Source organism: Phocoena sinus, chromosome 10 (genome assembly GCF_008692025.1).
Source record: "Phocoena sinus isolate mPhoSin1 chromosome 10, mPhoSin1.pri, whole genome shotgun sequence".
NCBI lineage: Eukaryota > Metazoa > Chordata > Mammalia > Artiodactyla > Phocoenidae > Phocoena > Phocoena sinus.
The window spans coordinates 86,460,068-86,487,043 of NC_045772.1; the positions used below are offsets into that span (position 1 = coordinate 86,460,068).

At 37.2% G+C, this 26,976-nt stretch overlaps 1 protein-coding gene across 3 annotated transcripts in view; it reads right to left on the reverse strand.

Annotated features, from left to right (window-relative positions):
- Positions 1-366: 366 nt before the first annotated feature.
- The window catches only part of PDE3A (phosphodiesterase 3A), a 324,662-nt gene continuing 298,052 nt past the window's right edge, over positions 367-26,976 (reverse strand). For 2 of the 3 annotated variants that reach the window (XM_032646571.1, XM_032646570.1), the window contains 7 exons: positions 22,969-23,080; positions 16,167-16,280; positions 15,829-16,028; positions 13,818-14,021; positions 12,993-13,148; positions 11,650-11,902; positions 367-4,459 (listed from right to left, as the gene is read on the reverse strand). In XM_032646571.1, the coding sequence (XP_032502462.1) occupies positions 4,218-4,459; positions 11,650-11,902; positions 12,993-13,148; positions 13,818-14,021; positions 15,829-16,028; positions 16,167-16,280; positions 22,969-23,080 (1,281 nt within the window). In that variant the 3' untranslated portion in view covers positions 367-4,217. Of the gene's footprint in view, positions 4,460-7,881; positions 7,951-11,649; positions 11,903-12,992; positions 13,149-13,817; positions 14,022-15,828; positions 16,029-16,166; positions 16,281-22,968; positions 23,081-26,976 lie in introns of all 3 variants that reach the window. The other variant, XR_004351893.1, reaches the window with a different exon arrangement.

The following is a 26,976-nucleotide window of genomic DNA, read 5'->3' on the forward strand; positions in this document are numbered from 1 at the left end:
CACCCATTAGCTGATAATTATATGGAGAATCCGATTTACTGTAGATTATGAAAGTTTACAGAACTCTGTTTTACTGGAGCCTTCTGCCCGTTTGAAAAGGCAGTTTATTTCCAAAATTGCATATAAACCAGGAAAAGTATTAAGTGGGAATCAGACTTAGGATGGAAGAGAAGGACAATAAGACCCTTATTGTGGCTTTCAGTATTATTTTAGAAAAACTGAATGACAGGGACAGTGGAGATCCCCATACTGATATGGAAGCACCAAAAATACCTACTAAAGCAGAATAGAAATGATAATTTGATTCTTTACTTCTCATTAGTTAGGAGCTGTTCATCACACAAATAGTTCACTTTTGTAAAGCAGTCGTTTCAAACTTTAGACTTTATTTACAATGATAATTTTCATATCTTTATTACTTAGAAAATAATTTATGTTTTTCCATCATTTAAACAAAAATTAGGCCTGAGTCTCATGCCTTTTGCACAGCTTTTACCTTCAAAGAAAGTTCTCTGGGAAAGTGACAGGGGACATCAGGACATTGCAAATCAAGAGAGGCAGGGCTGTGAGGAAATTGCAATACGTATTATACATGTAATATGAAGTCCGCTTGACATACCGTCGTCTTTAGTTTTACTGAGATTGCAATGGTTAGGATTTGTTCTGGAATTCCATCAAAACGGAACAGACATAATTTCGTGTTCTGTGTTTAGAAAGTGGGTATTTTCTTAAACATAATATGAGGAAATTCCTTCACTTCTCAGGTGAAAACCGATGTAGATAAATCCCTGTACAGAGCTACTGTCTTCATCTTTGACTAAGAGCAAAACCAGGTCTTATATAAATGAAAAAAATAACTTACAGTTTTAAAATATGCCAAAGTGGTGTTTTCACCAAGGAAACAATATTCTCAAGGTTGGCTTAGATCGATAACCAGAAAGACGTTCTATCAGCATGCTGGAAATGCCATCGATGACATTCTTAGTATACCTGGTCTTTTCCTTAACAGAAAGCAACCACTAGCATCAAGGCCACCAAATTTCAACTTTTCCTACCATTAGCGTCACGGCTGTCCATACAATTCTTTTCCCTAAATGGGCTAGACATTCCTTCATTTGAAAGACCTGAGTTTATCTAATGGCACCTATAATTAGGCTCATATTAAAATGTAGTGAATTGCAACAAATACACTGGCACCACAGGAAGCAAGCTCTGGTGTTGGAAGTGAACACAGTAATACTGCTGTCACCAAGGACGGGGAGACCACCACTAGCAGAAAACATCTTTTCATGTCCCTTGGCATCCTGTGGGATGTACTGGGTGTGTATGAAAGTCAAGCACTTGAAGAATCGCTATTCCTTTTCTTGAACTGACTTTAGCTTTAATACACTGTCAATTTATCTTTCTTTGAAGAAAAAAAAATGATTAATCTGCCTAGACTGGTGAGCACAGTTCTGGAATGAAGAGGTTCTTACTGCTTTGGCCATGATTCTTTCATGTACTTGAAAACAGAACAAAACAAAAACCAGCTAGTGTGCTTAGACCTCTACTCTGGCAGCCAGGCGGGCCCCTACTTGGGGTCATGGAGCGTTGAGGAAGCCACCAATATACGGTTATGAATGTATAACTACTCTGTCGCCATTTAACTTGCTCCATACCTAGATTTTTCCTGGACTTACATTTATTTTAGAGACATGTGGCATTTGGAGCAGGGGAAAAGATTAGTTTTGTTAAGTAATTAGATACAAGAGGTATGTGAGTATAAATGCTTTTTCTCCCCCCTTCTGTTATTTGCTATGGAAGGAAAATAAATTCACTGGGGAAATGTATTTGACTCACAGTAAGTTTTGCAAACATAGAGACACACAGGCAATACTAAAAAAATGGAAAACAACTCAGTAAGTCCTAAATAATGAAGACCTGATGTTAACTCAAAAAAAAAAATTATTCTCATTATTTAGGTAGAATCTGCATCTATTTGATCCTTTTCATATTTTCCTACTTTTTGGGAAATTTGTCTTGAAACTATGTTTATTTTGGATTGTATTATCTTTGCCTTGTATAAAAAATGCCATGGATTATTGTATAATCATTGCTTTGGAAGGGAAGGATATCCGTTTATGAGAAATGAAGGCATTTTTAATGTAAACACTCTTTTCTATGATTTGAGAGGAAATAAAAAGTAGAAATCACAAGCAAGATTTACTTGAAGCTAAGGTTGTTTAGATGATGAGCAGGCCAGGATATAGTATCAAAGGAAATGTTAGAAGCAAAAAGTGTTGGGAAGAAAGGGACACCAATTATAAACATTTCTCATTGTTTAAGAAAGTCTTTCGCTTGGGAGATGTGGATCCAGAAGTTACCCAAAAGTTAGCCAGAGTTGCTAGTGAAAAAACATTCTTTGCAGCATCCTCATTTAATTGGCATAAAATAACTGTATCCGGTTATCATTTAAATTAGAACAGGTAGATGAGTGGGTGTTCACCGACCTCCATGCAAACGAACCATCCATCTCTTACTGGGCTTGGAGAGAGCTACAATGTATAAAAATGGTGATTAAAATAGAACTTTATAAAAATGTTTCCCTTTTCCCTTAAAAAAAAAGAGTTGACTATCTACAGAAACAAAAACAAATCTTTATATTTACATCAAGATAACTATTCATGACAAATATAATAATATGAAATAAAATATTGAAAGTGAGTATCAACTTTTTAAATAGAGGTTTGGCTCACAGCATAAACAAGTGTAGATAAACAAACCAAAAAAAAAAAAAAGACTGTCAGTGATAGGCCCAGTCCCCCCAAATCCCTCAAGTCTTCCCTGCCAAAAAAAAACATGACAATGGGCCAGATTACAGCTAGAAGTCACCCCGTCACACCGTGAGTGCAACAGTACAATAGGGTTGTCCGTGCAACCTTTGCCACCCAAAAGCCAATCTTCACCAGTTGCCAAGAATCAGGCTTTCACTATGTCAATAAACACCAAACCCTAGGTTGAAACTTTCCCCTCCATCTCTCACTCACTAGCTATCCCAGAGTGGGTTTCTGCTTGCCATCCTTTCTTTTTTTTCTTTTTCTACCGCACATTTTGCAGCAAATTAAGACATAGGCGATCCCCATTACGAGCCATTTCTCAGGCCTTCTCTGGCGACCTTTTAGAACTGTAACCTGATGAAAAGACCTGACTTCAGCTCCTTCTGAGGTGTTTCTGTTTAAAGAATTCCATCCCCTTCCGTGGTGATTTGATTTTAGGTGAGTGACAGACAGACAGACAGACAAAGAGCTCCTATACATTCATTCAGCGACTAGACTGGAAAATGTCTCAGTCTTCCCGCTTTAAGGCTGGTGACAGAGAGCCTCGAAGGGATGCACAGGCCCGTGGCCCTGTCCCCCAGCCTGCCAGTCCCCTCCTTCTGCAGAGGGACTTATACTGAAGCCAAGTAGAGGCAGGCGTTTGTGATGGCTGCCTCTTAAAGACTCTCCAGAGCGAACTTCATCCTGTTTGTTCACATGTGCTGAGTCGTCTGCTGCAGCAATGCTATGAACCACTAAAACCACAAACATCTCTCTTTACATACACACAAATGTACGTACACATGAGCCTCCTTTCCATCTCTCTCTCTCTCATACACACACACACGCACACAATGTTGGCAGGATGTGTAAGAATTCAAACAATGCTCTGGAACTTTCATCCCTCAGGACTAAGAGCAAAAGCTTCTTAGTCGTAACCTACATTTGCTACACTGCTTCCCGGCTAAAGCTTCACCATCTCCTTTGGAATTTCTTTTCCTTTAGTTTTTCCTTTATGATTTATTATATCACGGTGACCACTATATATCTTAACATGAATGTTACTAAATCGTGGAGCCAGGAATCCCGGCTTTTCGGTGTGTCTGCGTGTGTGTCTGTGAATATGTTTTACATGGATCTATGTGAGAGCTTATATATACACACACACATATATACTTCTTCCTTTAAAAAAATCCTTAGAAGCTGGTGGTGTTATAATGTGAAAGCTTCTCTGAGTGAGAGTTTTTTAAACCATGTACCTCACTGTAAAAATAAACACATAAAATGCAAAGAATCCCAAAATGCCATAGCCGTTTGCCCATCTTCTCATGTTTCTACAGTGTTGTGTCTAAGTGTTGTGCTGGCTTGAAAAGAGTCTGTGACAAGTCACTCTGTTTCGAAACATAGCTCATTTATCCATTGTCACTGGTTTGGCTTTGGGGTTGGGGTTTCATCTCCTCTCGGCTTCCCCTTTTCCTCATCTTCTTCCTTGATGGCCTGGATCTGGTCTGAGGGATGCTGCTGGGGGGACTGGTCCAGGGACTGATCCTCTATGCCCGCCAACCTCTGTTCCTCCTCAATGACTTTCTTCCACATCTTGTGGTTCTGCAGAAGGTGCTGAGTTATTTGGCAGTAGACTTTTCTCCTTTTGAAAGTTTTCTTTCCTGAGAAAACACCAAATTAGACTACTTATTTGTGTGTTGAGTACAGGACAGTTTTTTCTCCCTATTCATAGGGGTCAAGTACCAAATGGATACATATATCTATCACTTGATGTGTATATTGTAATAATCATTTTTGAGAGTGGGGAAATAAGAGGAAGATGGCATGAACCATTAACAAACATATCATTGAGACGTACTATGAACAGTATTTAATATCTGGTAACAATACAAGGTTTTGTCTGTTTTTTGGAGTTATTACTCCCTCCATTCAGACTCTCAAGATTTTCCACCTAGATTATTGGAATAATTCCTTGTTACGTGTTCCTCTGCTTTGTCAACCAATTCAACCCACAGAGGTCTACAATATTGATTTTTTAAGAAAGACAGTTTTGATTGATAGTACTGTTCTGTTTCCTGTGGACTAAAAAATTAATTTCAAACTCCTCTAGCAGGGAGCTTTGACTCTAGTGGGAAAATAGAGAGTAAACAAGTAAGGACAATTACACTGAGTTGTACAAAGTCTTTGAAAGGTGGCAGAAAGAGAGGGGGAAATGACTTAGCTGGGAGGATGCTGCCTGATGATGGTGGCTTGGACTAGGATGGGGACAATGGAAACGAAGATGAGTAGATAGTGAGATACATTTGTGAGGTATAGTCAACAGCACTTGGCAACTGATTAAATGTAAGGAAAAAAGAAGGGAGGAATCAAAGACAACCCTGAGCTTTCTGACGTGAACAGCTGAGTGGCAAGATGTACTGAGAAAGGGCACATTAGATGAGCAGACTTGAGGCGTATGTTGAACATGAAGTGTCTGGGAGACCTCCAAGTGGAGAAGTAGGCAGCTATTCTTTTCTCAGCACAGAATATAACGTGCCTTCATTCAAGTGACCATTTTAGACATAGGCCGAGAATTTGGAAGTTAGTTAGGCAGATTCTCACATTGGATTATAAACTTCTCTATGGACAGAAGTTTTTCCCCCTTTTGCATATATATCTGCAAAGCTCCAGACTTTAGTTAGTATTCAGTAAGAGTTTACTAAATGAATTATGTCCTCTCTAATTTCTGTTCCACAATTCCAAGTACATGGTGAAGTGTTGACAAGTGATTGATGATAAAAATAATAAAAGTATGAAAATGTGGTCCACAGGAAATTCTGATCTGAGACTGCATTAAAGAGTTAACAGTACAAGTTACCAGGATGATCTGCAAGGAAATTTGAATTTATTTAATGAAGTAGTAATGATTTACCATGTAAAATCTGGAAGGAAAAAAAAACAAAAGAAAAAAAAATAGTAACGATAACAAAAAAAAAAGAAGGAAAAAGAAAGCCGATTGCTATGAGATGTGCCATCCACCAGAATTTTTGTGGAAGTGCTAATGATTCCTTCAACAGTTTTATTATTAAAAAAATTTCTTGTACCTTAAAAGATGATAAGATCAATTTTTAAAACACAGTTCAGAAAAAGGACATCAAATTATTTTGAATTACTTTTGAACCATACAGACACATAAGGAAATTATTAAGTTGGATGAATGCCAGGGTGGGGGGGAAAATGGATACAGGCAGACTCATAAGCAAGAATTAAAAAAAAAATATTTACTATATTCATTATCTTATTCATGAGATGGACCCATCAATCAGCTTATATTGACCACCTACTAACTGACAAGCGTTTTTCTGGATGCTATGGAAACAAAGACCAGTGAGTCTCAGAGTGAGTTTGCCTTAAGGGAGCTTACCATCTATAGGAGAGAGGGCCCAGAAGAAGATCAGAACTGAAATACACATGCTATGTTTTATGATGGACCTAGATAAGTGACCAAGATGGCCTTAATGTTCCCCTCATCTTCACTAAACTTCAGATAGGTTTCTTCCAGACAGACACTAGGACCCTGATCTAAAACTTGTAATTGCAAATTCTTTCTCTGCCCCTTGGTAATGTAGATAAATCTCCCAGCCTCTAGCCAGTCTGACAACCCAGGAAACATCTTTCTCAAGGACCTGGGAGCCAGCCCTTTGAAATGCAATTATTAAGAAAGATAGGACCAAAAGACAACCCTCAGAATGGGAGAAGATATTTGCAAATGAAGCAACTGACAAGGGATTAATCTCCAAAATTTATAAGCAGCTCATGCAGCTCAATAACCAAAAAACAAACAACCCAATCCAAAAACAGGCAGAAGACCTAAATAGACATTTCTCCAAAGAAGATATACAGACAGGCAACAAACACATGAAAGAATGCTCAACATCACTAATCATTAGAGAAATGCAAATCAAAACTACAATGAGGTATCACCTCACACCAGTCAGAATGGCCATCATCAAAAAATCTAAAAACAACAAATGCTGGAGAGGGTGTGGAGAAAAGGGAACCCTCTTGCACTGCTGGTGGGAATGTGAATTGGTACAGCCACTATGGAGAACAGTATGGCGGTTCCTTAAGAAAGAAACTACAAATAGAACTACCATACGACCCAGCAATCCCACTACTGGGCATATACCCTGAGAAAACCATACTTCAAAAAGAGTCACGTACCAAAATGTTCATTGCAGCTCTATTTACAATAGCCCAGAGATGGAAACAACCTAAGTGTCCATCATCAGATGAATGGATAAAGAAGATGTGGCACATATATGCAATGGAATATTACTCAGCCATAAAAAGAAACGAAATTGAGCTATTTGTAATGAGGTGGATAGACCTAGAGTCTGGCGTATAGAGTGAAGTAAGTCAGAAAGAGAAAGACAAATACCGTATGCTAACACATATTTATGGAATTTAAGGAAAAAAATGTCATGAAGAACCTAGGGGTAAGACAGGAATAAAAACACAGACCTACTAGAGAATGGACTTGAGCATATGGGGAGGGGGAAGGGTAAGCTGTAACAAAGCGAGAGAGAGGCATGGACATATATACACTGCCAAACATAAGGTAGATAGCTAGTGGGAAGCAGCCACGTAGCACAGGGAGATCAGCTCGGTGCTTTGTGACCACCTAGAGGGGTGGGATAGGGAGGGTGGGAGGGAGGGAGACGCAGAGGGAAGAGATAGGGGAACATATGTTTATGTATAACTGATTCACTTTGTTATAGAGCAGAACCAATTTTAACACACCATTGTAAAGCAATTATACTCCAATAAAGATGTAAAAAAATAAAATGGGTAAAAGACAAAAAAAAAAAAAAGATAGGGTCCCTATCACTGATCTGTGTGGGTAGGAAGGAGCCTAACTTCAATAAGCACCAATTAGCAAACAAAAATGGCCTAATCACATTGACCAACTCCCCTTTAAGGTCCTCAGTACTTTTTCCTTAGCTCATTCCAGCGTGTAAAAACTCTCCTGCCTTTGTTTTCAATGGAGTTGAGTCCAATGTCTCTCTCCTATTTTAATAGTCTTGAAGAAAGTCTTCCTTACCATTTTTAACAAGTATGCAGTGCAATTTCTCTCTGACACATCAAAGTATGGCAACATCAGGTACTCAACCTGTGAGGGAGTAGATAAGACTTTTTCCAAAGGACATGACATTTGAGCTGAGCGGTAAATTATGAGAATTAAATACACTGGGTGGAGAACGGGCTGGCAGCATGCTAGGTTTGTGAGGGGCATGTGTACAGGCAGAGGGCACGGGGCCCTGGAGCATAACACCAATTTCTCCAATTATAAGATTCTTAACAAGGGCAATATATACATAAAATAAAATTGAAAAAAATCTGCATTCTTTCTATAGAAATCAATAAAATATATTAATCCATTCAATGTTTGTTTAAGAGCAAACCTTTAAAATTACTTTTCTATCAAAGCTATCTACTTGTCTGTTTCTACATTGTTTTTATTGTAGTTAAGTTCAATCTTTACGTGTTAATATACTTTTTAACCTAATCCTTTGAGTCAAGCGAGTTACAGATGATCACTGGGTGAAGGATGGACTTGAATCAGTCACAGCACGTGCTCTACTGCTCAAGGTGATTATTCCATCCAAAAGTTATACAGGTTCATGGCAGTGCATTCACAGGGAAGAAGCTAACAAAAGCTCAACTTTTCTCTTTTTCCTTTCGGGGCAGCCCCCATGAGAGCAGCTGTTCTCTTATTAATGCTGCTAAACCTCTCTGGAATTAAACTGAATAAGGTGACGTAGAAGAAAGTTTGTACCAAATAAATTTGCGTAGATTAGAGTCTGCAGGTGGTCTAAAACATGCCTGTATTGAGAGCCAAATTGTTCAGCACTGAAACCTTTTGAAATGAGAACAAAGATCCTTTCATTGCTCAAACTCTAAATGCAGCTTAGTACTTCATTAGAAACCTCTTCGTTTGCTGTAGGAATCTTTCAAATTTAATTATGAGGTGGGGAAAAATGCCTTCTTTACCCAGGATACCATATTGAAATATCTTATTCTGTGCTTCCTGAGAGATCTCCAAGTTTTGCAAATTGCTGAAATTATCAGTGCATATTTAATTTACATTTTTTTTCTGAAATCTAAGTTTCAGGTTAAATCAAGTTAACCATCTCAGTCAATATGAATCCTGAAATTAAAATTACTAAGAGTCAATAACACTGGAGTTAAAACAAGGAGACCTGGGTTTCCTTTCTGGTTCTGCGGAATCCGTCTACACCTTGGGTTGTCAAACTTCTGAGCCTCAGTCTCGACTTTTGTAAAATGAGGCAGCTGAACTGGATGATCACTGATTCCCCTTCCATTTCTAGAATTCTGTTATTCCATGTGGCCAATTTTTACTAGATACTAACACTGCCCAATATTTATCATTTTCTTGGCTATAAAGGCATAGTTCAAATATAATTTTTCAAAAGCTATGGTTATCAAATCATTGTTGATGATGTTTTAAATTTTAACGTAAAGGTGACCAGTTGACTTTTAGAAGCTATTAGTAAACAGAATCCGCCGAGTCCTCATTCCTGCTTTAGTGAGCTTGATTAAAAATGGGAAGGTCGGTAGAGTAACACACCAGAATCTGAGAGTCAGTATGGCCACCCAACCCTACGGAACAGAGACAAATCGAATATTTGGTTGTTGTATTTGCTGCTAAAGCCAACGCTGACGAGTTGAGCCTGTTAAATCTCCTAACCTAGGTTCTTCAATTCTTGATGCCTAGATTATGTATGTGTTGCTTCAATGTATTTGAGTTCAGATAGCAATCAAGTAGGGCCCACGGGAACAAAGCTTTCCCAGAGGCTAAGCTGACCACACTTTCCAGTAACATTCAGTGGAAAAACGGTCCAGTCCTTAGTCGGACAGCAAATTTCCTGGCTCTTTGAATGAAAAAAATGTAAAATTCATGCATGTTTATTAAATGAGAAAATGAATAATCCATGAATCCTATCTTGGCTCCTACCTCTGAATCCCAAGATCAGCACAAAATTTTTAATAGACGTCTTTTGATAAACATCAGAGGAATAAAATAAAATTACTTTGATAATAGAATATTGAAGGAAAACTTTTGATTTTCCTCCCATTCTGTATAAAAGTTAATATACGGGTTAGACCTTAAGCAAAAGTCTGACCTAAAGCCAAACTTGCCCCGTCTCACCAGTCTGTGGTCAATAGTGAGTTCTTTATCTCTGTTTATGTGAGCTTACGACAGGGCACTTATATGAGGGCAAAATAGGTTAATACACACGTTAGAATATCTCTTTACCTAGATGGCCAAAGGAACTAAGTCATGCATTTCCCTGACTGTGCTTAAAAAAAAAGGAAAAAATGATCATAATGTCTTTCATTGGTAATATTTTTGGTAAGGGCCTTGAAAAATATCAATATCAAGACAACTTCCTTTATGAAGGTAGATAGGAACCACGTACTATACTCCCACGAACACAGGAACAGTATTCGTGCAATGTCATTGTAAGGGTTATTGGTTTTCCTAATTATGCTATTAGGGCTTCCTCCCTATGGCAGGAGAAACAGTGGAGAATATTTCAAGATGTGAAGAAAAATAATCTTGATTTTATAGACAATTAAGTTGAACAGATTAGAACGGCTACCTGATGCACTCCAAATCAATGACGAGATGTGACCACTTCTCACCGTCACTATTGCCACTACCCTGGTCCAAAGCCACAGTCGTCTCTCACTTGGATAATTTCAATAGCCTCTTAAGACACTGCCCTGCTTACACCCTTGCTCTTACCCCAAACTCGAGAATATTCTCAATGCAGCAGCTGAAGCAATCCAGTTCAAACATAAGTTGAATCAACTAAGTCTTCTGCTCAAAACCTCTGATGGCTTCCCATCTTACTCAGAGTTAAAAGCCAGACTCCATACTGTGACCTGCAGAGCCCTACCTTCTAACCCTCCATCATCTCAGTCCCCGCTTCGCAGCCCCCTTCCTCTGCTTCAGCCTCCCAGCTCTCCGGATGCTCCTTGAACACCCAGCCAGTGTCCACTTCAGGACCTTTACACGGTTTGCTTTCCTCTCTCCTTGAGATGCTTTGTCCACATCTATTTCCATGGATCACTCCTTCCCTTGCTTCTTTCAGGTTTTAAAAAAAAAAAAATCTCTTATTTAGACCGTCCGTGGCTATCCTATCTATCTAAGATTTTAATCTTTCTGTGCAATATTTCATATCCTTATTTTTCATTTTTATTTTTAAACTCTAGCATTTATCGGTACCTAACATATTACAGATTTACTGATTTGTCTTTCTTAGTGTCTGCTGACCCCACTGGAATATAAGTCTAAAAGGGCAAGGATTGATCGATTTTTCTTTTTTTTTGTCCCATGTGTTCATGGCTCTGTCTTTACAGCCTAGAAGAATGCCTGGCACGGAGTAGGTGCTTACTAAATATTTGATGAATGAATGAGTGACTACTACCTCTTACCACTTTAGCACCTCCCCCGAAGCAAGCCAGGAAGAGCCTATGGTAGTCTCGATAGTACCTGAGATTCCTAAATCATTCAGATACTCTGAAAAATAGGCTTTGATTACTTAATTGTCTTACTTCATAACAGAGAACATACCTTTTTATGAACATGGTCTTATAATAGATTCCACAGTCTGTAATTTCCATTATCATGATATTGGGGAAGGGGGAGTAGCCATAATCACTGCAGCAGGTGCTATTTGGACTCAGCTATGAAATTCACGAGAAGCATCAAACTTATTGTGAACCTAAGTAAGAAAACAATCCTGGGAGAAGCACATTCGAGAGAGATTCTATAGCTTACTTGGAGATTCACTATTTTTACAGGTTTCCTCTTCGTTTGGTGCTTCCTCCTCCTCTTCTTCTGGGTCATCGGTGTCTCCTGACTCATCACTGTCTTCCACCCATTTCCCTGGCATCAGTCCTGCTGAATCATAGGAGTTGCAGAGAGGACCCACAATGTGCGAGATGAAGGATTCCTGAAGGTTGGCCAACTGAGGAGCAGAACGGTCCATGAAAGGGCTTATTGGCAACCCGAGGCTGGCCTCTTCATCACCCTAGAAATAGGAATGCAGCAGGAACAGTTAACTAGAAAGGCAAACGACAAGGAAAGTGTAAAATACAAATACAGTCACCATTCCCTTGGCATCTAAAATTTGCAAATATGCAAGAACCCAGGCGTACGTGTGAACTCTTTCTTTCCTGGACTGCTAAGAGATTTTCCCCACATTACTAAGATTCCTGTCGGACTGCTTTGCTGCCATTTACCACTTTGGTAATCTTGAGGGTTTGGTTTTTGATCAAGGGGAAATACAAGAAATGGTTTAATGTCTAAGTAGATGACCTTTCTCATCACACTAGTCATTGTTCCTTATGTTAGAGAATAAGTTAGAATATAGATGCATCTTAAAAGGCAATGCTGGATATAAACATCCAACAAATAGATAATCTATCGTGTTTTCCTTTTGTTTTGCCTTGGCTGCCAGGAATTTTAAAGTAACTCATTCCTCAATTAAAGTTGCTACCTCAACCCGGCTTTGGGTTGAATTATGTCTTCTCTGATTATATAGTTTCTGATATTCTTATTTATCTATGTTTAACAGTATTACTGTATAAGCGTTTACTTTGAACTGATTCATTTCTGGAAAAAAAATATCAGATTATAAATCAGAAGTTACCTAGCAGCATTAATGAAGGAATTATACCAAAATATCAACAATGGTTATGCCTATGTAGTGGAATTATTATAACTGGATTTTCTCTTTCCTTTACATTTTTTCTGTATTTCAGGATTGATTATGAATTTATTCTGAGGAAAGGCAATACCTTATTTTCTAGAAAGCACATTTATTTTAAATATAAGTCCTATCTATAATGCTCAAAAAAGTTCTTTCTAATCTTTCTTTAAAAGTGTCCAGGGAAAGGCGATTTATTACTTAATACTTGCAAATAACTTTATCTTAGAGTTTTTACGCTTACAGTTTAGTCCAATTTTTGTCATTTTTTAATCTCTGATTAAAACTGGCCAGTGCCTTTTCTGATGGCAGCATGAATATGAAGTAGACTCATCACGCTTTTACAGCTTTTGGAAGCTTTAGGGAATTTATGAGCAGCCTCAATATGGATTAAGAGAAATAGTTTAGTTACCTGTTCATAAAATTCATTGACGATACCCTCTGTCCACTGAAGATGGAGCTCTTTAAACTTAGCTGGCCCATTGATATCAGCCAACTTTATACACATTTGACAAACCAGCAGACGATCATTTTCATTGGTCCAATCTATTCCAACTTCATCGTTCACCTGTTTGAGGGACAAAGTTAAAATGGGTTCTGACGCAATGAAAGCAAAAGTTGAACAGGAGAATAAACAACAGAATATTGATTGTCTTCCTACCATGTGCAGGTTAGAATGCCAAGTAATGAGAAACATCTCAGCTGTTTCAAATAATGTTATTGGCTTGCATAAATAGTAAACTAGCTCACCAAAAAAAGTAAAATAACGAATGATGGATAATTATTAATTATTCAATTAATTATTGAAAAGAAATGCTATTTAATATTAACATAGGTCTTAAATTACTATTAAAATAATGTGGCTACAAATAAGACATTTTGAGTTAATATTTGGGCATTTATGTTTGATGTATGAAATTCTGCTTCAGGTTTTTGACCTTTACTACTGCCAGGTAATTTCTGTTAGCATTCCACGGAGATGAGAGCAAATTAAATCAAACAAAAACACAACAATAGTTAGAATTCTATTATTTCTCTGTAGGGCAAAGTATAATCTATACAGACAGCACCTCAGCGTATCAGGTTTCCAGGTTGGGACCAATGCCTAAATATCCGCTTCCGGTTAAACATCTCATTGCCTCTCATTTTCACATTTGACACATATGAGGTGACAGCAGTGATTCCATGACTTCTTTCAATGTGGTCAGAAAATGAAGACTGGTACAAATCTAGTTACCTTGGCATTAAATTTGGCTACGAAGTCAAAGTGTTTCTTCAGGTCAGTGGCCAAAATTGCTTCAATGACAAGGAAACGGAAATGCTTAAATTCCACATGGTCAAGGTTAACTAAGAAGTTATATTCCGGCCGGGACATGAAAAGATTCCACGCAGCAGCTGCATGATGATTCTCCAAAACTGAACGATCGTTATAGAGCACCGCCTAGGCGAAGACGAGAGTGAAGAGTTCAACTTTTTAAATTAAAAAACAAAAATAAATGAGAATATGCAAAGCTTTTGGAATCCGCTTTTATCAGGGAACACAGGAATGTAATCTTGTGACAGCTAGTTATTAAGAATCACTTATTGCTGTACATTGTTTACTTTTCTTGGTTAAATTTCCTTTTTTGCAAGATAAAGTTCATTTCCTTGAAACGTTATTTCATTTCCTTGAAACGTTATTTCAAATTCTTGCAATTGAAGGGCTTAGAGTTAGCTTTTATCAGATTATTATTATTTTGCAGGGCACAGGAATTTAACCATTAAAATATGCAAATATACTAAGATGCCTAAGAAGTAACTCAGTTACTTCCCACATCTAGAATGAGTGACTTCCTTTTAGTTAAATACATATAACTAATACAGAGGAATGGAATCCCTGAGAAACCCATAATTCAAAAGATTCTTACCCCACAATCAGCCATAGGAAATATCACCCCCTGTCTACTAATTGAAAGTATATAGTAAATATCTACTTGTTTGAAATTCTCTAGTAATGCTGAGGGATGCTGCAAAGGAAAAGGAAGTTGCCTAAAAAATGCTTGGAGACTAGTGTGGTAGATTTAGATGGAGGGGGAAAAAAGGTATAAGGACAAAAAAGACCAAGGACATGAAAATTGATATTTTATGAATATTAATAAATATTAATTTATCATTGCTTGCTGATCCGTAATCATTAATCACAGTTGAGAGGCTGGGAATAGGTTGTGTCGTGAGATACCAAGTGAGGCAACTGAAAATGCACGCGTGTGTAGGAAAATTGAATGGTATATGGTGTTGGCAAAAGGATTTGCTTATCTTTAGGGAAAATATACGCTGGTGTATGAACGGCACAGTGAAAGAAATTAAAGTAAGCAGTGAGGAAAAAAAATCAGGATATTTGTATTGTATACAGATTGGAAGAAAATTCTAGACTAGTCTATAAGAGAGGGTGTGGAAATGGAGGAGAATGGGGAAAAAGACAAAAAGCAAACGTGACCAAAAAAAAAAAAAAAAAAAAAAAATACTGGACCAGATTGGCCTCTAGATCCTCTAGAAAGAAAAACAAGATCTTGGGATCTTTAGTAACATGGGTCCAGCTGATTAAATCAAGGAGAAGCTTATAAAATTTAATTATATATAGATGGAGATGCCTAAATACTTAGTGATTAATATTGGACTTATTTAAGTACATGCCAAGATGAACTTCTTTAAAGTTAATGTTCAGGTGAAAAATTTCCCTTAAGTGAATGAAATAAATTGATTTTTAATTCTTCCTAACCAATAAAAATGCCATAAGAATAGTAATTGTTATAATGAATATATCTCAAAGGAATGGTGGGATTTATATCCAAAGGAGCCTTACATTCTTAATAGTCTTAAATTTATATCCAAAGAAACCTTTAATTCTTAAATTAGAGAACCAAGAAAGATTTGGTTCTCTAATCTTTTCAAAAAGAAACTTTTGTATAGGTCAGATTTTCTTTGTTGGGGAAGTTCATTAACATGAATTCAAGCGGTTTTTCTTCCTAAGAAAATTGAGAAGGGATCCCCATGGGTGATAGCGTTGCATATGCACCATTGATGGCTTAGAACAGACCATGGTATCTTTTCATAATGAGCGTGGTCTCTAAGAATTTTATCTCAGGGCGAAATATAAACAGGCACCAAGTGAATATGAGCTAAAGTGAAAGTCAGATTTATAAAATTAATTTTCTTCAGAGAAATCTCAAAATTGAATTATTTCCCCTGATCACAATTGAAAGATTTACCTGAGGGGCACTAGTTGCAACGAGGAAAGCATTAGTCCTTCCCGGGTGATCAAAATCATGCATGGCTGCAGCCACATACAGGGCCATCAACTCCAAGGCAGGGATATTGCCAGACAAACATCCGTATTTATCATCTGGCACGTTACACATTTTTGAGAATACGTATCCCATATGTCCATGTGTAAACCCACTGTCAGAATCTGAGAAGAGACAATGAAGATAATAGAGCTTTTAAGAAAGTATTAAACTGATATCATTTGTCTTGATTTCCTTTTTAAAAAACCACTCTTCTGTTCCCATAATTTACAAGGGAGCACACAGAGGGACTTCATACGTACCTGAATCGCTTGCTGATCCGTGATCGTTAATCACAGTTGAGAGGCCGGGAATAGGTTGTGTTGTGAGATACCAAACAGCGTGTAAGACATCGGTGGCATGGATTCTGTTATGGTCTGTAACCAATGCAAAGGAACAGTCATTCATCTGTGAACGCCGGGGTCCGAGGACCAAGAGTGCCACCTACTGGATAAAGAGTTTAGTCCTCCCATTTTAATACCCCAGTGAAAGACAGCCAAATATTCTAGGACAAATACTCTGTGATTACTCTTCCATCCCTCGGTAACATCGAGAGTAACAAGAAAAAAATACAGCAATAACATTCATTACACATAAAGATGTTTGAAATGAAAAAAAATCTGTCTAGAGTCCACCAGAAACCTAACGTATGTAGGAAACTCACTCTCTGAATCCACTGTGATGTTTACCCTTGTTCTTATTCCCATGTTCCTGTATAAAACTACACAGAGGACTGGAATAAAAGACCCATGATATAGTTAACCTAGATCAGACCAATGGTCTATACCACCCAGTATTTCATCTCCGATAAATAGCATCTAAATATAACTTGTGAACTGAACATAGTATTTTTCTTCTGTATCAAACATAAAACACTGTAATAAAATGAATAACACATCTTTTATATGTATACCAAATCCACAATGCAAAAGCTAAAGCAAAATCGATAATGTTCTCTGATCTAGAAATTCTAACTTGGGAATAAAGTTCTAGGAAATACCTAAAGAGGAAAAATTAAAACCTCTTTGTATAATAGTGTAGGGAGTTGAGCCATTCCGAAGAGTAAAAGCTAAGGGGGAACCAAATCTCCTAGTTATAAATGTCATTACCATGGGAAGGGGGTCCTATTTCCACATGTGTAGTTCAGCTTCTAGGGAACCATGACCAAAGGCCCACTGTGCTCTTGGCTCACCTTTCTCTGTGCAATTTTCCCATGTTTTTCTCTTGTTTATCTGGCCTTTCAAAATACTTCATTGATTCGTATGCTTTACCCTAAATATGCTGTCTTTACACATTTTATTCCTAATGACCAACCATGATACAATTTCCTTCTCTAATGTAATAGATTACATCTCTGAATAATACTCAACAGATGAGAAGCAAAAACAGAAGAGAACAAGCAGAATGATAGTGGGAATTTGAGAGAAACACCTGTTCCCTGGTCGGGGAAGAATGAAGAAACTATGACATCTGTGGTGTTGGTGGCACACAGGAGAACGTGGGAAGACGATGCCTATGTTCCTACATTTCTGGAACTATTAGGAGTCAGTCTTTAAGCTAAATCTTGGGTGAACACTCCAGGAACTCACTGAGGGGCTGTGAGGTCTTTAGAGGATGTCTTCAGAAGAGCTTTGAGAAGCAGACCTCCTAGGCTCCCAAGGGGTCAACAGCAAAACCTGTTCACAGTCATTGCCAGAGGTGAATGCAGATATTACCTAGTTTCCAAAGAACAATTTTATTCAAAATGGACTATCTCAAGTGATTTAAGACAATTACATTTTATGTCTATACCTGTGCCATGTACGGAGTTGATCACGGTAGAAGTTTCTCGATCTACGACAGATCTTTGTCTCTGCTCTGACATTTACTACCTGTGTTACTGAGTGAGTGACTTAAAACTTTAAGTCTCATTTCCTTATCTTAAAAATAGGGAGACAAAAATAGGGAGACAATAATAGGGACTATTTCATAGTCCAATTGTGAGAATTACAGAAGGGAACCTATTTTAAAGTGGCTGGTATATAGTAAGCTTGCCATTGATGTAAATATCATTCACATAAAATACATGATTGCTCTTAAAACAAGATGACAGATTAGCACAGATGACCTGTTTTCTTTCAAAATCAATGCTGGGTTTGTAAGAATAGAATTGAAGAGCTAAAATAAAAACGATGCTAAGCCCTGGGCGAGGGAGAAGGCAGTGATGACCTGGTAGAGGAAGAATATGCAGCCTGGTCAGAGAGTGTCTGGGGCTATGCTGGGAGGGAGCTCCCGGGTTAAGTTCTTTTCCCTTGTGGCAAGCTGGGACGATTACTGTGTGGATGTAATTACCATTACCATTGCAAGTCAGGGAAACCTGCGCTTGTGCCCAGTATCACAAGGGTGGGTGTGTGTTAGTATCAGGGTGCTGGCCGAGCCTCTTTGGGGTGAGAAATAGACAATACCACGTACAGGTGAACTTGTTGCTCTGAGTTATCCTGCTTCCTGCCCTGTTCCTCACTCCAAGGTCCAGGTCCAGAAGGTTTGATAGGTAAGTTTTATAAACTTGCAATGAACAATTGAAATGATTTAGTGCTGAAAATGTACAAACAAGAAAGTGGCCAAACACATTTTATATGTCTAGTATCATCTTATAAAACTTTTTTTCTTTAAACATTTTTGGTGTTTTAGAGATTAGTATCATCTTGATTAAAAAACTAGGGAAAGACAGTATACAGGAAAGAGAAATTCCTCCTTTTACTTTTGAGTATAGGTTCAAAAGTACTAAATAAAACAATAGCTAACGAAGCCTAACTCCATTTAAATCCATACATATATTTATAGATAGATAGAGATACAGTTTGGCAGGTGTAGCTCTAAAATAATTATGTTGTCACTATCACTTAAGTAGGATGGAAAAACCATCTGTCTTTAAGTAGTCATTAACATGTTTGTTCAACAGATATTTACTTCGCACGTACTATGGGCAAATACTGTGTCAGGTGCTGGTATCACTGTTGCTCTTGCCGTTAATTCTCTGGGGACCAGCTCAGGAGCAAAGACACCCAGGAAAGATGCTAGCTAGGTCAACACAGGATTGACGAGTTTCTGTAGGACATACGAATATGCTCAGAGTGCTCTTTTTCTGGCCCTGGAAGGCAACTGACAGGGCTAAGAAATGATATCAGAGCTCTTCTTATTTTATCATCATTATTCTCGTCCTCTTCCTTCATCTCTGCATTTTGGACAAATCCCTTAATAATTCTCTCACCCACCAGGCAACCTCCCCTGCCTTTTTGACAACACGTAAACACAAGTGCATGCACTAACACATCACCCGCCCTACGCTTTCCCAGAGCCTGCCCATCCCCTCTGCTGTCTTGATACACTTGTTTTCTCAGTTTTTCCTTATGCCTCAAGCAGTGGGTTGAAGCAAGCTGGTATGGAAGGCTGGGGTTGTATGTAAAAGTTATAGATTTTTTAGACCTAAATTTATAGATTTTCCACTGAAAATTCTCTATGCGCCTATTCACCAAAGGGTGAGGGAAAAGTCTTAATACTAAAGGACAGAAATGAGACTTGAAATACTTTTTTTTCTTTGGAATGTAGCTAACACTGTGATAATTCTGCCCTTCTAGCTTGTTCCATGTCAACTCAGTATCTAGCTTTAAAACTGGTGGGCACATCACATATAGCTTAATCGAACTGAACTAAACTAAGTTGAGACAAGACTATTCTCATGGCTGCCATTAGACAGTACATGGTGGTGGGATGAATTGGGAGATTGGGATTGACGTATATACACTAATATGTATAAAATGGATAACTAATAAGAACCTGCTGTATAAAAAAAATAAAATAAAATGTAAAAATTCAAAAAAAAATTTTTTTAATAAATAAATAGTACATGATCAGAGGTATTTCTGAAGCATTATCTCCACTTCTCAAACTTGACTAATGAGAATGAGAGGTGCTAGGAAGAATATATTTTAGAGATGAAAGTCTTTGTAAATAGAAAATGCTCTCTTAAGAGTAACTTTGAATCCACGAATGAATATGACCTAACAATTTATCACCTTTACTAGCCAAAAATGCCCAACTGAAAGGGACTACGAAAAATATCAAACATTATTTTCTCTCTGTGCGATTGAATATAAACTATAATTTATCCTAATCTTTTCTGAACAAATATATTTTTGGTATCACATTTCTATCAGTGAGTTGTCTATATTTATAATTTTACCCACAGCTGCTCCATGAAATTATCTATTTATCTATCTATTGAATCTATCTCATTTTTAAATCTATTAATAGATTTTTCAAATTTTAGTAAGCGTTCTGGGTACAAACTTAAAAGCTTTCATACCTTCCCTCTTCTCTTGGAAACTGTTAAACTTGGAACTGTAATAAAAATTTAGTTTCTAATATTTTAGCTCACTATCATAGTAAAGCTAATCTAACCCCACTTTGGTTTCCCTTTGGCTTTTTTCATTTAGTTATGTGGGTTTATACAGAGATATTAGAAATATAGTTCTCTAGGAGCAGATGTTAAATTAGTAGACATACAACACATTTTTGCACATGCTAATTTTAAATAATGATAAACAAAGCTCTTAATAAATGTCCATACTAGTCTAAATTTACAACCCTACAACATGCAAGGTATTATTATTTAAAAGTGATCATCAATTAAAACTTTTTTCTCTGAGAAGATATAAATAAATTCTCTTTATGGGAAGTGTCTGGGACTTCTAACAGAACAAGTAAAGTTACTATAACAATTCTTTTCACCTGGAATGAAGAACCTGATATTTCAGGAAAAAGATCTGTTTACTTGTAACATATAAATATGTAATAAGACAATATAAAAATGAATAATAAAATTTGGAACCTGAAAACTTCTTTTTACAATTAAATAAGTACTGGTCAAATTTCTCTCTGAGTTAATGGTATACTATCTAGAGAAAAGTTAGTAGTTATATCAATTTGAACTCAATGGAACTTGGTGATAGCTGATTATATCACTAAAATATATTTTGAAATATATTAACTTGTAGATTTATTCTGATACTAGCTGTTCTTTAGTGTTTGCAGTGGCTTCCTTTCTTGTAAAAGCTTATTTATGCAATTCCTTAACCTTTGAGAAATCACTAACACTTAGCTCAATCCCTGGCATCCAACCAGGGTGGGCCCTGGGAATGTGGTATTAAGAAATCAAGGCTTATCTTGAAATCCTTTCAAACTACCCCTTTTTCATATTTCTTTCTCCACTTCCATGGCCCCATTGGCCAGACTTTCCCACGACACCCCGCGCTCTTAAGTTCCTCTCTCTACTCCCGCTGTCCTATTTTGTCTGCATTTGGTTCCATATTCTCCAACAAATCTCACTTGTAGATTTAGTTCTTCATTCTCCTTTTCTATCACACAATTTGTAGATTCAGTAACTCATTCCTCATTTCTAACTCCTCATTCATAACTCATTCCTATCACACAACATCAACTGTGCATTTTCATCTTAATGTAGCATGTGGATGGCATTTTGAAAATCAACATCTTAATAATGGATCACTTGGTTAATGCACTACCCTACCCCTTTCTGAAAACACTTGTGTTCTAGTCTCCATATAATTTTTATTTAACTTCAGCTCCTTGCAACTACAAACAGACATGGGAGTCTAAAGTCCAAGGTATATAGAAGCAAATTTAAAACTTAAAGGTTAAAACACAATTTAAGTAACACACACTCCAGGCAATATATTGATTTTATTTATTTATTTATTTTTTGCGGTACACGGGCCTCTCACTGTTGTGGCCTCTCCCGTTGCGGAGCACAGGCTCTGGACGCGTAGGCTCAGCGGCCATAGCTCACGGGCCCAGCCGCTCCACAGCATGTGGGATCTTCCCGGACCGGGGCACGAACCCGTGTCCCCTGCATCGGCAGGCAGACTCTCAACCACTGCGCCACCAGGGAAGCCCCTATTGATACTGTTTTGACTAGTTTTCTTTCTGTGCATTTATTTCCTAAAAGAGCTACATGATTTTGGTACATTTTTTATTGGATTTACGGACATTTTCTCCAGTTCCATTTATTTTGTAGCATGTAGGACAGTGCTACTTACATGTTCTGATGATAATCTGAAATGCTACGTATTGAAAATTTAATATCTCTTCTGCGTTCCAATTCCTCATGATTGTAAACGACAAACTTATTCTCACAATATTCAAAGTTCAGAAGTTTGAACCCTGGTTGTGTCCTTTCTTTGGTCTTCACATTTATCTTGATTTTTAAAATGTTCCTAGTAATTTCTCTACAACCACTTCCAGATGTCTCTCCTATTTTATTAATTAGACCATCATCTTCCTGCCCCTCTGCTCCCAGCCAGGTTTATCTTATACTGAAAAACTTTACTAGTTAGTGATTTCACTCTGTGGATGCCAGAATAAAGGTTGAGAATTCACCCAATGAGGGAGGTATATTATAAAATGAGCAATAAATTTAACATTTATTTATTTAGCACACAATTAAATTGGAGTTACTATGGGCAAGGTACTGTTATAACCCCTTCAGAATTATTACATCATTTTATCCTCATAACAATCCTATGAAGCAGCCATTATGATCCCCATTTTACAGATCAAGACATGAGGCAAGGGCTTCCCTGGTGGCACAATGGTTGAGAGTCCGCCTGCCAATGCAGGGGACACGGGTTCGCGCCCCAGTCCAGGAAGATCCCACATGACGTGGAGAGGCTGGGCCCGTGAGCCGTGGCCGCTGAGCCTGTGCGTCCGGAGCCTGTGCTCCGCAACGGGAGAGGCCACAACAGTGAGAGGCCCGCGTACCGAAAAAAAAAAAAAAAAAAGAAATGAGGCACATTGTGATTAAGTAAAACCAAAACCCAGGGTCTCCAACAGCTGATATGTAAAGGGATCAGAATTCTAACATAAACTATTATCTCCTAATCACTATACCATGTGGCCATACAGGGTATTTTCAATGTGTAGTTCTGTGCTAGTAGCTAATAATTCAATATCCCATTACCCATAACAAATTCAATGGATTTTAAAAGTATTAATTCTTATACTTACAAGGAATTTCCCTGTAGCCAATCTCCAAAGCATGAAAATAATTCATAAATTCCCTAACTGGAATTTTAAAAGCTTCAAAGAGGCCCATGTCTTCAAAAAGTCTGTATGATACCTGTGAAAGAAAAAGACAAAGCCTTACAAAACATCCCTCAATGTGTATTAGATGTAAAGAGAAAAATGGAGAAAAATGTATACATTCCATCAACCATATTAATGTACTGCCCGTAGAGAGACTTACTGGGAACAATAAATAGATATTGAAGACCTCCGTGTCCTAGCCCTTGTAGTCCCTGATAAGGGGTATATAATCTATTTTTAAAGGTAGAGACATAAAACCCAAGAAACAGCCAACCAAAAAATCCAGTATACACTCTAGAAACATATCAAGGTACTAAACTGCATGTGGTATCAGTAATAAGAGAATACTACTGAGTAAACTGCTAATTGTATAATATATAAGTGCTAAATAAAGAATGAGAGAAAGCTTTAATTCGGACTAATTTTATAAATTAAAGAAAAAAAGCTTTCTAGAGGATAAAGGATTCAGAGTTGTGCCTTAGTGAAGAATAAGAGGACAGAATTATGAGAGAGAAAAGGTTGCCTTGGTTGAAATACATAGAGAAGAAAGATTTCTAATCCACTATGAATAAAAATGTTTAAACTACTTTTCCTCAATTGTCTTCTTTCTCCTTTGAATATCTATTCTCCTTCCAATTACTTTCATAGCTCTGGAGATTCAAATCAAGTAAATAGCTCTGGATGTAATTGGCATATTTGATATGCAAATGAGGGAGAAAGAAAAACATGAAAAAGGCACAGAAGAAGGTAATGGGGAGAGAAACGGGTTATTCACGTGGCAGAATGGAGTAGAGCACCATTTAAAGTGGCCTCACTTTATGTCACAAAGGCACAGTACTGGTTATAATTCAGGAGACTCTAAGAAAGAATTATTCATCCTTTTCGTTATTTGCATTCCTTCTTAAAATTCTCTAGAAATATTTCTTCTAAATCTTTGATATAATACTTCACGGTTACTTTACTATTTTTTGTTATTGACTTTAAATCTGTTCAAATTCACTAATATTTTTAAATTAGATACTTAATGTTCATCAGTTATGTATAATGTGTGTATTTGTGTACATATATACACAGGTATATATAACTAAAAAAGTGGTTTATTCATTCAGCATATGTCTTTTGAGTGCCTACTCTAAGACAATTTTCCGTCTACAAGGCATATATATAGATGAACAAAACAACGAAGTTTTCCTTAAAAGAGCTTATGGTCTAGCAGGGTAGGGCAGTAAACCATAGACATAATTAGTAAGGTATACACTGTGACTGAAAGTGATGTTATATGAAAAGAGAAAAAGGGAAGCAGGGATGGAGGTTCAGAGTGCAAGGGAGGACATGGCAATTGCTGTTTTAAATATGGTGGTTAGAAGAGGCACATTCAGGTGACTTTGAGCAAATAATTGAAGGAGATGCAGAGTGAGGTACAGGGATATCTGAGGAAAGAGTTTTCTAAGCAGAGGAAAAAGACAGAGCAAAAGCCCCGAGGTATGTTTGCTATACTCAAGAAACAGCAAGAAGGCCAACATGGCTAAAACAGGGTGAATGAGGACAGGAGTAAAATTTAAGTTAGTAACTGTAGGGTGGTACTGTGTGGGTTGCGATCTTGCTGTTTGACAGCCAGATTGATCATTATGAGGACTTTTACACTGAGTGAAGTATGGAGCCTTTGAAGAGATTGGAGCAGGGAAGTGTCTTAATTTATTTAACTTAAGTTCTAAAAGGAGCACTGTGGCTGCCCATTGGGAACAGAGTATGTATAGTATACGTGCTTTTTTGACTCTGAATGGCAAGTATATTTAATTTTTCCCCTTTTTCTGTGTTACATAAAATCTCCACCTCCTCTCTTTAAAAATGTAACAGAAAGTTAAGTTTGTGGTTTCTGTCATATTTCAAGCTAGTTCTTCTTTTAGTTATCTTCTGCATACTATTGCTTTAAACTATATTTGAGTTCTTGTTTATAAATACCCAGTGGATTTAACTATGCATGTTACTTCAATAAAAATTATTTATAACAATAACAGCAGCTGCAGCTGTTGACATATATGTGTGTGTGTATATATATATGGCATTAATATGTGTGATGCCTGCTCTGAGTAGTTTACATATGTTAATTATTTATATTAATTCATCCAAAGCGCATCTTAGGAGATAGATACTGTTAATTACTAACATTTGAAATCAGAAGACACTAAGGCACAGAGAAGTCGAATGACTTGTAAAAGATCACACAGTTGACACATTATCAGACCAGAATTCAAGCGGTGTGCTCTTAACTGCTCCAAATTCTACCACCATTATTTGAAAAGCAATACTGTTAGGATTGCAAATGACTAAAGTTTCCTATTATTCTCTTAAAACATTTGAAAGATGAATTGAAAAATTAAGATATTTTAGAGTATGATTTTAAAATAGGAGAATTTTCACCAAGAAGCTGTTAAAAATCAACGGCCAATGATCCAAACTCGTGAATAAAGAAAAGTCACTGTTAACTGGGTAAATACTGGTAACCAAAAAAGGTAAATACTCTTCCAAAATCTGAATGCTGTCCTTTTAAATTTGTTAAAATAAACATGATAATCATCAAAAAGGTAGGCAGTATGTTAAGGCTGGGAAATCATTTCCATTGCACTTATGTCTCTTTAAAAGTCTTTTGAAGTGAGACTTTTTCTGTGTAGTCTCAGCCAAAAGGTGATTTCTTGGAATGTTCAAGTTAATTCATTTCAGCTGTCCTGAAGTCTCACTAAAGTACAAAAAAATATGCCTTTACACCGTGAAAATTTCATGTTTTTTGTGCTTATAAACTCAAATCAAAGAAAAAAAACCCACAGCAAGGCAAATAAAGTTGTCTTTTCTCAAAGTTCAGTGTTTTGTATTTTGGAAAAATAAACAGTGACATAGTAAGGACCGTACAGTTATGTATTTAGTTTTGAAAGATAGCTGGAAAAAAAGATACAAAAATCTAATTGTTAATTATATCTAATCTTTCTATTGTCTACTTGTATTCACAACTTTTAGAAAACATTTTGTGGCAAAACTGGTTAAGTTGCACTCTCCCGCCCCACCATCCCCATTCACAGAACTCCAAGGGGGTTAGGTACCTGCAATGTTATTTGGTACAGTCACTTGTCCTGTAAAACCAACTGCTATAATAACCACTTTCTACTTTCTCAGACTCTCCATTCTGAGAGTTTGAAAATATAATAAATAAATGCATTTTATGAGGGGCTGAAAAGGATTTGAAATGAAGGTAAAAAGCCTGAACTTCTGATATACAGATATATCAAATCCTGTGTCCAATATGACTTTAGATGAACAGTATATTTTAAGTCTCAGTATTTTCTTCTATCAACTAGAGATTTAAAGAAATACCTGCATCCAAGTTACTCTGAAGATTAAGTTGTAAAGTTTTGGGAAGTCTGTGACACATACATCAAATACAAAACAATGTGAGATTTTTCTCTCCACCCCAGGGAACACACTCTCCAGTAGAAGAGAAAGAAGACTTCCTGGCCCGCTGCCACATCTCCTTGTGGCACCATTACAGGCATATTTCCAGGTAAAAGCACTCCCTCAGAGTTCTGGTATGCAATGAGTTTCAGAGAGTAGGATACAAAACCTCCCTGGAAAAGCCCCAAGGCGTGAGGCAGAGGTGGACTGGATAAAACAGCTACCCTTAAACATGCCCTCAAGATCAGCGAGCATAAAAGATGCTGAAGATGCTGCTCAGCATTGAGGAGAAAGAAAGAGAAGAAAAATGGGACTATTAATTTTCAAAAACATACATGGACCTTGAGGATATTTTGCCAAGTGAAATAAGTCAGAAAGAGAAAGACAAATACCATAAAATGATTTTACTTATATGTGGAATATCACAAACAAACAAAATGAATGAACAAACCACAAAAAAACAAACATGTCGACATAGAGAACAGA